This window comes from Lytechinus variegatus, chromosome 10 (genome assembly GCF_018143015.1).
Source record: "Lytechinus variegatus isolate NC3 chromosome 10, Lvar_3.0, whole genome shotgun sequence".
NCBI classification, from domain to species: domain Eukaryota; kingdom Metazoa; phylum Echinodermata; class Echinoidea; order Temnopleuroida; family Toxopneustidae; genus Lytechinus; species Lytechinus variegatus.
In genome coordinates this window covers 20,336,306-20,348,735 of record NC_054749.1, presented here as the reverse complement: position 1 = coordinate 20,348,735, position 12,430 = coordinate 20,336,306, and the positions used below count along the sequence as shown (strand labels likewise).

Sequence of the window (12,430 nt, the reverse complement as noted above, 5' to 3'; positions counted from 1 at the left end):
ACTGAATTACTCTTTCAGTTAGATTAATTATATACATTTAATTTGTAAACCCTACTTACCATTGCAACTTACTTATTACCTGTGCACAATTGATTTTTAGGGTAACTTCCGTCAGTCCTCGGAGGAGGTTCTGAAGATCATGCGCAAGGGTCGCGAGACCCTACTGAACCTGCTGGAAGCCTTTGTGTATGATCCCCTGGTGGACTGGACCACAGGGAACGATCGAGGGTTCGCTGGAGGGATCTACGGCGGTGGTCAGGTCAATCCAGCTGCTCCTGATGTGGGACTGAACAAGAAGGAGGTGGAGGTGGAGATCACCAGGAGCCTCTTCCAGTCCAGGGTGTTTGAGATGAGGGAAGCTTGGATGCAAAATCAGTGAGTATCTTTGTTGGATGTACAATCTTGTACTGTCTTGGTTTTCCACAATAAATCAATGATATATACCAGTTATCAAACATGCATGCATCCCGTGGTAGTCCACCTTCCATACATCCAGTTTGCCTTCTTCCTGTTTCTCTGTTGACTGCCTTTGGAGACAGCTGTACTAAGTTGTCAAAGAAAGATTTATCGGTACCCACAGTTGATATCTGTCATATCTTTAAATATAAAGGGGGGTTTATGAAAAAGAAAACTTTTCAATACAAAGCAACTAGTGCCCCTATACAATAAGATTTACAGTACTTTACAAAATTCCATAGGTAATTATAAAATACGGATAATTGAAAAAATACAAAACATTAACCAGAAAAATTGAAGGGACTCATTTCAGAGTTGAGGTGTTATTACTTGCTTTGCTATCTGTTCTGGGAAGTTAGAGACTGAAGCCTGGCCTGTCAGAAACGTTCCCACAGCTGACATAGACACAAGAATATAGAATACTAAAGGAAAAATTCAACTGTGTCAGTTTTGAATGTGATTATAACTCATCAGTGTAAAGTTCACTGTAGACATTCAATTATTATCAGTTATGCAAATAATTACAGGGCACTTATTTGAAAATGATTCTTCAACAATATTTTTCTTGCAGAGAGGACATGTTGGATGCAATGGTAAAGCTTGAGGAGCATCTTGATTTCCTTCTTGACGATGTTGAAGAGAAGAAAGAGTTCGAAGGTGAGGTTAAGAGGTTTGAACAGCACCTACAAGAAGCACAGACGGCGCTCAAGGACAAGACCCATTCTCTGCATAGTCTCAATGAAAGGTAGGTCCCAGCTCACCAACCAGAGTCCTATACAACAAATCTTAATGCTTAAGTATATGGTTAATTGCAACAATTGTTTGTATTGTTCATTGTGTAAAGTTGATTATACATATGATTTGATAAAATTCTGATTTTCTTGTGTCATTCTCTTGAACTATCTATTCCTGTTGTTTATTTTGTTATTCAGAGCACCTTCATAATAAAATAGATCATGTGGTCTATCATTTTTCTTTTTTTTCCAAACAGAATGAAATACAAAATCATAGTAAAATCCTCTCCACAAATTTGATTTTATTTCTATAGTTCCGCAGGGTACAGTTTTTGTGCCACTCTTATTTGTGGGTGTATAACGACATACCAAGTGGCATCCAGTCAAATGTATGACTATTGCTTTGTTCTCTAGATACCGTGAACACAGACAACTGCTGGAAACCAGAGATAAAGCATTGAAATCGGTCGAAGCACAGCTCCAAGATTTCAACAACCATCACATCCAACACAAGATAGCATTAGAAGCCATTCAAGATCTAGCAGCTCTTAGCCAACAGGTTGAACAACCACTGGATGTCGGTAAGTTGGTGACCATTGAATCTTACCGAATTGTTATTCATATTGGAAAAAAAATGAAATAGATAAGTGTCTACAGCAGAGGTTTAATTTTATCCCAATGTATTGCAGCTTTTTTTTCAATGTTCATATTCACTTAACAGTTTATTCTTTAAATAGCTTGATATAATAAGTAATCTTTGATTGAATTGAAAAACTTTTTAAGGTAGAATTTCTGTTATATCTTCATTCCCATAGTATCTCCATATTCTACTGAATTACATCAAAAGAAAAATAACAAATTTAGTGTTTAATTAATTAAGCTTTTTGCTTTGAAATTTGGCCCGTATCCTTATTCATGGCTTCATAACCCATATGCACCCAACAAATACAATCTAATATTGATGCAATGCGTGCAGTAATTCATTCTTTGACTCTCCATATTTCAAGGCGGTTCTAAACTCCATGGTTTGAAGCAAAGTTAAGTACACTCAATGGTGACACCATTTAATTTGAACGAAGAATGGAATAAAAATACAGCAATATGAACGACTTTGTGTGATATACTCTTTCTCAATTTATACACAATTATTTAGTGATATTGATAGATTTGATCTATACGAATATTGTGGATTCACAGAGTATATAGATACAATGTATATATGATGAAGTTTCTTTTTTCCCCCTCTGGAAAAAAGGAGGAAAAAGGTCTTTGTAATCCTTGGCTTCAAACCATCTTTGTGAATTGTGACCAAAATGTCAACATATTTATGAATAATGACATGGTGTTTTATTTATTTATTTTCTCAATATGACAATGTATTTCTGTTTTGATGTTATCAAAGGAGCACCAAGCTATGTACCTGCTGTGAGTTTCCTACAGAATGCTGGCCAAGCTCAAATCATCCAACAGGTTAGTATATGTAGAAGCTTTCATTGGTCAATCCTCTATATGCTCAATAAAAAATGACTAGTTTCTGTGGGGAGAGGGATAAGCTTCTCCCCATTTTGTTTCGTTTCGTTCATCTGTTTATAAATCCACCGCATGTTTTTTTTTCCTCACAGTTATCAAGGAAACTTTTGACCGATCAACTTGATAGGAGTCACAGCTAATTTTGTTCAAAAACTTGCATTTTTCAAAATATTAGTCATTGTTCGCATGAAAATGGCTTCTTTTTTTCAGATGATACATGTAGATGAGACACTGGATGTAACTTATAAAAATAAATAGGAACTGTTTGATGGATCAAATTAAAACTTTGTTCATGTACATTTATGCATATGTGGGTAATCTGATCTGATATTTGGATCATTTGGTCCTTAGGAATCATGGCTCGTTGCCGGAATAACTTGCAGATTCAGTAGATAAGTTGGAATCAAATATGATTCTTAAATGCAGATTGATGAGATCATAAATTTTTTTTTAAAGAGTGAGGTATGTAACATACATGTAGTTGACACAATAAAGAATCCATAATCAACTTGGGGGATAAGCACCTGTATTTTAGTTAGCGTAAGTGAGGTTGTTTGTGTTGTCATGTCTGGCCAATAAGAAAATTGCTGAATGATGCTTTATCAATTCTGTCTTCCATCCTTGAATTGATTCTAATCTCCACATGTCTACCTCTTTGAATTCCATTTTCCTTTTACAGTGTGAACAAGCTGAGAGTGAGATGGAGAAGGTTCTTAAACAGAGGAGAGAGCTGGTAGTTTCCTGTGTGGAGATTCTCAAGGCTTACTATAGCATGGTCACTCTGGTAAGTAGGATATATATACCAGCCTTTATGATGTAGAGGAGATGGATGTTATTCTTGGAAGCAGGTAGTGGTGATACATGTAGTTATGATGCTAATTGTAATTACGATAGTTACAGAGTACGGAAGTTTTGACATCACAAAAACCTTCTTTTTTTCAGCATTTTTTCTTGCATATTTTGGTTGAGCATGATGACATACCTCTACAAGCCAAATGTGTTGGGAATTGGTTTATAGGGGCTGAAAATATTACCTCATGAATTAGCCCCATTGAAGTTCATATATTATATGCCTGGTTTATGAAATTTACAACCAGGCCAACGGTATATAAAATGCTAAAATACAAAATTGGAAAATTGATGATGTCATACTTTGGTACTCTGACAGTGATGATAATAGAGTTGATGATGGTGGGGGTATGATGATTGTGATGAAACAGATTATGGCAGTAATGATGATGGTATTGGTTTAAGTGGATGTGGATTTAGTGTTAGTAGTGGTCCTTATGATTGTGATAACTGTAATGGTGATGCTGCTGCTGTTGCGGCTGCTGATGATAATGGTTAAAAAGATGATGTAAATAATGATTTTCAGTTTCTTTTCTACTTTTCTAATTTTTCTGAATTTTCTTTTGGAGTGTGGGTTGTATTAAATCATCTTTTATAATTCTATCCAATTCAGTTCCCTCCCAATTTCTATGAGATGACACGTACTTATGTATGGCACCAGTGGTTGCAGCAGCTACAACAGTCATTTACATCAGACATGTAAGTTCTTACATATTCTAATATTGATATAATACAAGAATTCTAAAGTGTTGGTTATTGCAGAGTTGAGGCCCTCATGGGATGATAAGTTGAATGAGAGTTCCGAATGCCAAGATGTTAATGTAACATGCGATATTAATGTAACTTTTATTTATTAGTAGCATTATTATTTACTATAAGATTAGGTGGAATTCAGGGGAGGGTTTCATGAAGAGTTATGTCAGTAGTATTCATGGACAGATGTTATAAGCTACTGAAAATTGTTGCACCTGATTGGATGATAGCCAATTAGCTTGTGTGTGGATCAAAGTCTGATGTTACTAGTATGATTGCTGGTATTTTTAAATTTACAAGGCTTGTCTTTTAAAGTATTGTGATGTCTTCAAATCAAACTAAAAAGATAAGGTTGATCCTCATTCTTATCCGTCAATTGAACAATTTGAGATCAGTGTCACTTTCAGTATGATTTCAAAACTATAACTCATTATCAAATGGATCCCAGGAATAACTAATCTATCATCATCCTAACTCATTGACCAGGTGTGCCAACATCCTAGCAAGCTTCAAGTCGTGTTATGCTCCGCCCACTCCTGCTAGAATCCAGGAGGTGGTTGCCATGGAGATTCAACTGCAGGATCTGGTTGGTACGACAGCAGCCAATCTTTCCATGGCTGCTGACTGGACGGTAGGAAGCGTTGAAAGAGAAACGGCAGCAGAGGGTCAGATGGCGCACAGCATGGAAGAACTAACACACTGGATCAAAGGTAGGGGCTGTGTAAAACACTTGCAGAGCTGCCAAGTTGTACTGATTTTCAGTATATAGTACTGAAAAATGAGAAGAATACTGATAGTTTCATGTAAAATACTGATTTCTTAAGTTTCAGCTTTACATGTAGTCCTACGGTATTCTTTGAAATACTGATTTCCTCACCAAAATACTGATTTTCAGCTTTAAAAATACTGAAATGTTCTTTTTCTGTTTGGCAGCTCTGCACTTGGTGGGTGTTTCATAAAGTTTTTCGTAAAGTTACGAAAGACTTTACACATGACTGGAACATGTTCTGAGGTCATAACTCAATTACATAGAGATGCCACATAGCATAAAAAAGGATCACCAGTCGTGCGTAAAGTCATTCGTAAATTATGAACAGCTTTATGAAACATGCCCCTGATTGAACACCTGTATGTGGCACCTTCTTGAGATGATTTGTTGCTCTTTTCTATCTAGTTCATTTAAAAAGTTGTAAATATTATGACTTGAGCTTTTCTTGAAGTAAAGGAAGAATGGAGAACATATGGATTAGACATACAACAGAGTTTAATGTGAGAATGACTAAGTGCCCATTTTAATATATAGAATTAAGCAAGACATTGAAGATTTCATCAAGACGGATGTAGTATAACAGAGTTCTGAATACTAAAGTTGTAGAATTTCAGTGAATCGGAGTAATGCTTGTCATCGTGATTAAGCAGTGAGGGAGCTTATGATGTCATCTACACACTTTTCTTTCAGGTTTTATTACCTAAAATTAAAGTTATTACCATTTTCTGATGTATGAAATGGGAAATAGGATTGAGTTCTAATTTAGTGTGAAAGGTAAACATTTATTTATAATGATTTACAAGGGAAATACTTGTATACGCATTTATTTAGAAAGAATTGACTTAATTAGTATTCAGTAACTGAATTTTTTGTCATTCCATTTTGATGGATCTTCAGTGTTCTTCCTTTTTTACAATGTTCATTCAAATCAAATAGTTGAGCCTGATGTACCGTTCCAAGGATATAATTGGAATTTGTTATGAAGATGTCTTGGTACAATCTACAAAATTAAATATTGGTGATGCTGCCCCCAGTGTTTTAAGGGATCAAAGGTCCTTCGTTAATGTTCTGTTTGCATGTTGTAGGCCATGCCCCGTCTTACAAAGAGTTGCAATTGATCCGATCAATCTCAACTATGGATGGCCAGAAACGTCATCATCTGTTATGCATGTTTGTTCAAAATATTTTCTCACAAAGATGTATAATCATGCATTCAATTTGTTTCTTGAAAATTCGCTGTGCTTCTCTTTGTTTACTAAGGACATTGTGTAAATTACCTGTAGAAAAATTATAACACTTATGAATTTCCATAGAGTTACAAATTATCCAATGAATTGCAACTCTGTAAGACGGGGCCCAGATTTCTCGACATATTTTCTCAGCATTTTGTATGGCATTGTATATTGGTATTATCTGCAATAGTGGTGCTGTTAATGTTATTGGATGAAAGTGTACTTATAAATACCCCAATCTGCTTGTTATGCTCTATATTTATACTTGTTGAAATGTTTTGTATTGTTGAAATGAATTGATATCTGCTTATTCTATTCTGTAGAACATGAAAGTGCAGCACCCCCACTTGTGACCATGAACATGATGAATCTACTTCACATGTATTCTAGCACAACACTGCTCATGGAAAATGCTATGTCAGGTAGGTAACTTCAAGCAATCCCTAAAAATCCATGGAGCTGCACATTTGTAGTTGGCAATTCCTTTGATATTGAATATTTGATGTTTTAGGACGTCACAATCGTTTGATCTGTTTTGCAGTGCTTTAGTTTTCTTTTGGAATGTTTTTAATTACCTATCATACTACTATGTCACTGTTTCTAGATTAATTGTGTTATCGGATCATTTAGGGTTGCAAAGGGCTGGAAACTTTCCGGAAATTTTGGAAAATTTCCATGGAAAGTTTCGGGAATTTTCAGCTGCCGGGAATTTTGGGAATTTTCGGGAATTTTCATTTTTTCACAAAAAGTGATAAATTATGTTTTTAAATAAACAATCATAAATAGATATCCTCAAATATCATACTTTCCATTTGTATTTATACCGTTCTTAATTCTTTAAATTGCCCAGGGTATAAAATATTCATCAAACTGTTCATAAATACATTACATGTTGAGTAGAAGAAATAACCAGTTGTCTCACGATGTAGCAAACGTAGTAGGAAAGCAACGTTTCGTCTGCAAGCTGCTAGACTTCGTCAGGCAATGAGCAAAGACGCTGCTGCGCACGGGTTATATAGCGTCGGGAGCTATTGTCTGGCTCCACTCGGGCGTGAGCCGCGCTGTGATTGGCCGGAGCCGCTGGCCAATCAGGGTCCGCGCTGGTGCTTGGTGCCCGCTCGGGCGTGCACCGCGCGCTGTGATTGGCCGATGCAGCCGGCCAATCAGCGTCCGCGCTGGTGTCAGGCACCCGCTGGTGCGGGCGCCGCGCGCTGTGAACCGTGGATGCAGTATGCCGTCGGATGATACATTACATGTATATGTATATGAATCCAGTAACATGGTGGAGCATTATGTACAAAATGAAGCTTTTCAATTCAACATGAAAAAATTTGCATTACACTTTTTTTTTCATTTTTCTTTAATGTAAATGTCTTTTAAGTGAGAACCTGCCATTATATAATAACATGTTAAGAGAACATTGCCCCCTACATGCAGTCTGCATGCACAGACCCTTATTGAAACTTTGATCCACATGTGGGACTTCACACAAGATTAGCACAAATACAACTTTCTGTTAAACAAAAGGACCTTCTGTACACAAGTCATTGGCAGAAACCTTAGGCTGCATATTCTGACCATTTTCCTCGAGTGAAGGGTTTGCACTTAGTCTGCTGTGTAAAGCCTTCACTCGAGTTAAGGGTCTGAATGTGCAGCCTACTCATGCCTTGTGAACTGAAGGCCCTCTCGCTCAGGAAACAAGATTTTATGAGCTAGTCTTTGCATGGAGACCCACTTTTTGATCAAAGTTTCAATCATGGTCTGTGTCTGCAGTCTAGCTTTGCACAGCAGACTAATCCCACCAGCAGCTATGGCGCTGGCTTGAGTCTTAAAATGGAAAAAATCAGGTCCAGGAACGAAAAATGTTAAATTATTCCTTTATTTCTGATGCCGCCCTCCACCCCCGAAAAAAGTGAGGGGGGCAAGAAATAACAATATTATAATGGCTGACTTTGAAAACAATCAAGATGAATAATTTTTCACCAAGGGAGAAATAAAAATGCACTATTAAAGCTTGTTGACCTCAAATGACCTTTGACCTTGATTGAGATTGAGAAACTTGTTATCAGTTTCATATCTTTTGTGATATTAAATGACAATCTCATATCAGTTTCATTTAATTTGATCTAGTATTTTGAAAATAATGAACAAAATGTTTATTTCTATTAGAGGGTTAATTGAACTGAAATTAACTTTAAGCTCTAACCAGAAAACTGTTTTTATACTCATCAAATTAATGCTGCACACAGCAACAAGTTATCACTTCTACAATGCAGAAATAAATGAGAAATAAAGTAATGATAATATAATATTGATATAATGCTCATTACAACAATGTTTCTCATCTGCAAAAAGATCAGAATATCCAAGAGGCATCAATCCATGAACAATGTATATCATTTGTGTTAAGCATTTGCAGTGTACGTGTACTGCCCATTCAACCAGTAATACTGTAAATCAACTTTTACATGAAATTCATTGAAATTCTGCTTTGTCTAACCATCTTATCTTTATATTTTACTTGAAACTTACTGACAAAGCACAATCAAGCATCATCTGCCAGGGCAATCCTTTCAATTCCTGTATATGAATGTCAGAAAATTGCTACTTTTTGAAAATTCCCAACATTTCTTGAAAATTCCCAACACTTCTTGAAAATTCCCGAAAATTGCCGAAAATTCCCAAAATTCCCAGTAAATTCCCGTTTATTCCCATGGAAAGTTTCCACCTCGAAAATTCCCGGGAATTTTGCAACCCTAGGATCATTGAAATAAGTTTTGAAAACTTGCCATAAATAACCACTTTTTTCACACCAGTGATTCAAATAGTTCACATTATTTTGAATATCCATCAACATTCGGGCCTAGATTAAGAAGTTCATTAATGAAGGGGTTGAGATTTAAATGGCAGCATGGTTCTCCCATGCCCATGCTTCTAAACCTTCAATATATATATATTTTTCTTTACAGCCAACATGTCTCCTGAGTACTTGTCTCGTAATGGCCGCTGGTTTCTGAATGAACTAAGTGGAACCCTTGTCAACATAGAATCAGTCATGGGGATCATATCGCTAGGCATAGAGGTAAGTTCTCATGTCCAATTTTTTTTACCACATATTTGTATAAGGCCCTCCATCTTATTAGCAATATGTTTATATGTTATTTATGTTTTTTATGCTTAGGCCTATTAGCAGGGGGTATAACTCCTTGGGCTAATACTGTTTGAGGGGAACAATTTGTAAATTTCATAATTTTTCCTTGTTATTTGAATCTGTTCTACATCTAATCAATTAGTTTATTGGGTTTGGTCAGACAAATTTTGATAAGTTATGTTTCATTTCAGAGCTTATGATTTGCTTTTTTGAACTAAATAGACAGCAAAAGTATACTTATTGAACATCGAGTTTTCCTTATTGAACATCGAGTTTCGGTGGTCCTTTTCAGGACCAAATATATGACTTCAAGCCTTTGCAGATTGAATTCTTATTGGTCAACTTGTTGCGTCGGTTTTTATGTAGGCATTCACATATGATGACACCAATATGAAATTACAAACTTTATCTTGTCCCCGTAACAAAAAATAAATTGATTATGAATATTCTTCGTATTTCTTTGTTTCACAAACGTTTGATATATTATTATTGTTTTATGTAGCCTGAAAATGAAGACCCATGTTCTCTACCCAACCTGATCTCCTGCTTCAAATCAATAACTGCAGTCTACGAACAACTTCAGGTATGAACATTAGCTCACAGCCCTCTCACCTCCTGTCTAACAATACAGTGTGATAAATTTCATTGCATACTTTTCAAAAATCATTCGGTACTAGTAACTGTTTTACAGAAGTATCTAGTTGTTGCAAGATGGTTCTAGCCTATGTAAATGACTGACTTGTTCAAAGTTGAATATTTCTATTACCTGACTCTCTAATATCTGATCTGATCTGTTCTTATTCATTTTTTCAGCTCAGAAATAGAAACATTAGATGTGCCTATTAGTTTTGTTTTGTAAAATCTTCATTCAAGACAAAAGTTCTCTTTGTATGAGGGTTGCATTCTCAGTCTAGTCTTTTTATTCAATTCAAATGCAACTTGTATGTTGTTAACACAATGGATTGTTAATCCAGAACATCAAGCTACTACCATTACTATGACTCAAGCACTAACAGCTCTCTACTGTGGATAAATTATTCAAAGTTCTTTTACATAGATGTTTGGCAAGCAGACCAACACAAACCAATCAATTGCATTTTAAAACAGTCAAGTCAGGTGCCATTCTCTCTGATGTTAGGCAGGCCAATTAATCCAAATCTATTTTATTCCTTTGTTTCTTTCTATCTACAGACATTGCTGCAGCACTTCAGTGATGTTGCCTCTGAGGCAGTCAGGTTGATCCAAAGCCGTGATGCTTCGGTTGTGTCCTCTCTAGCTGCCCTAGATGCCCTATGTACAGACCCTCAGGTTCCCTTGCAGAGTGTCATCTATCAGGTCGAAACTGATCTTCTTGCAGCAGAACCTAACTCACAGGTAGGTTAAACCCCTGTTGTCCCACTCCATTAATGTCTTAAATGGTTATTCTGAAGTGCATAGGTCATGCTGCACCATTTTATGACATTTCTCTGAAGTCTGCAACTTTTCAGGTTCTTTCTTTAAACGATCATGAAAGTTCATCTGTGTTGGTAAAAGATAACGATTTTGTTGAACTTTGGTTCACAACACAAAAAACAGAAAATAACGAAGAGTTACCTCGAAATTTTCGGCTGCTAGCTGCAACCTTCTTCAGCGATGTGACCCGATTTGACCTTAGTGACATAATGGTCGATGATCGGGTCGTAGACATTCGGAAGCTTGTATCGCCCCCGTCTCTGTTGAGAGAAGGTCTGAACGCCCGGATGTAGATGGCCTATTTCACACCTCTCTCGAAGTACCGCGGCTCCCTGTCCAGCACTTGTACCTTGTTGATGTCTACACGATGGCCAGGGAATTCGATGTGGATGTGCTGAGATACCTCGGAGGAAGTGGAGCTAGGGCGTCAATGTTCAAGGAACACTTTTTTTAAACCCTTTTTAAGACTCCATTTGTATGAGTAATGTGATATTTTCTTATAGATATTGTTTTTGTTTGAGATCAGTATATACTTTTCTACATGTATTTTACCTTTATGTTGTAGGCTCCATCTTCAGAACTAGTCAAGGAGCTCCGAGCAAAGTTTGAGAGTCTTCTGCATCCATCAGCTAGGACAGTCAAGCCACCAGCAGACGAGACTCCTGATCCAGCCGCTTCTCAGCCTCCCACCATGGGTCAGAACCTGCTAGCAGCCATTCATGTCCTTTTCAAGAGACTTGGGCAGAGTCTAGAGGATTTTGCAGAGTGCTGGGACAAGGTTTCCTTCCCTCAAGAGTGGTTCAGGGTGGATGGCGTGTTCTTTGAGGCTGTCAGCCCGAAGGTTGGTCATTACACACACTTTATCAGTTTCTTTTTTTGTAAAGGTTGTGCGAACCCTGCTTTAAAAATATGTGTATCACTTAACATGAATGTATGAGGTGTGTTTAATAGAGATACTCATGATGTTCATGCGATTTGTATTTCATAACTCTAGCCTGCGTTTGAGGTTGTATAATCTTTGTATCGTGTAATAATGTAGGAAATATTTCAAATTCTTGGTGTATGAACAGAAAAACTGCCAAAGTTCTGTTTCAAGTGCTTTGTTCTTTTACATTTTGCACAATGTATTATCAATATTGATATGTTTTGTTTATTCTAAGCAATATCATGGATTTATTCTTTGTTGACAATATTCCAACAGACAATGACTGTGAGTAGCTACACCATTCCTTTGTTGAGTGATCTCTTCTTTGTAAAACAGTTGGAGGCTGCGCATAGCTGTCTCACCAAGTGTCGAAACCATGCATTGGCTCTCTCAGGTAACTATACTAATCTCATCAAAATTTGTTTTTCTCATTGCTGGTGGGAATTGGATTTGATCATATTTGTTTAAAGGGGTAGCGAATTGTGCGTGGTCTGTCATTGACATTATGCAAAATTAGCTAGTCTTAAAATGTCGCTTTCAGATAACTAGTAATAATTCAGAGAATATATTAGCCTATAA

General features: G+C 36.6%; 1 protein-coding gene across 1 annotated transcript in view; it reads left to right on the top strand.

Moving 5' to 3' along the window:
• Positions 1-12,430, top strand: part of LOC121423345 (serine/threonine-protein kinase SMG1-like) — a 104,289-nt gene that overhangs the window by 74,882 nt on the left and 16,977 nt on the right. The window contains exons 50-62 of the mRNA XM_041618699.1: positions 101-375; positions 1,028-1,201; positions 1,605-1,771; positions 2,593-2,660; positions 3,400-3,504; positions 4,183-4,268; positions 4,809-5,032; positions 6,647-6,745; positions 9,293-9,405; positions 9,977-10,057; positions 10,666-10,848; positions 11,492-11,767; positions 12,128-12,245. Of these exons, the coding sequence (XP_041474633.1) occupies positions 101-375; positions 1,028-1,201; positions 1,605-1,771; positions 2,593-2,660; positions 3,400-3,504; positions 4,183-4,268; positions 4,809-5,032; positions 6,647-6,745; positions 9,293-9,405; positions 9,977-10,057; positions 10,666-10,848; positions 11,492-11,767; positions 12,128-12,245 (1,969 nt within the window). The remainder of the gene's footprint in view (positions 1-100; positions 376-1,027; positions 1,202-1,604; positions 1,772-2,592; positions 2,661-3,399; positions 3,505-4,182; positions 4,269-4,808; positions 5,033-6,646; positions 6,746-9,292; positions 9,406-9,976; positions 10,058-10,665; positions 10,849-11,491; positions 11,768-12,127; positions 12,246-12,430) is intronic.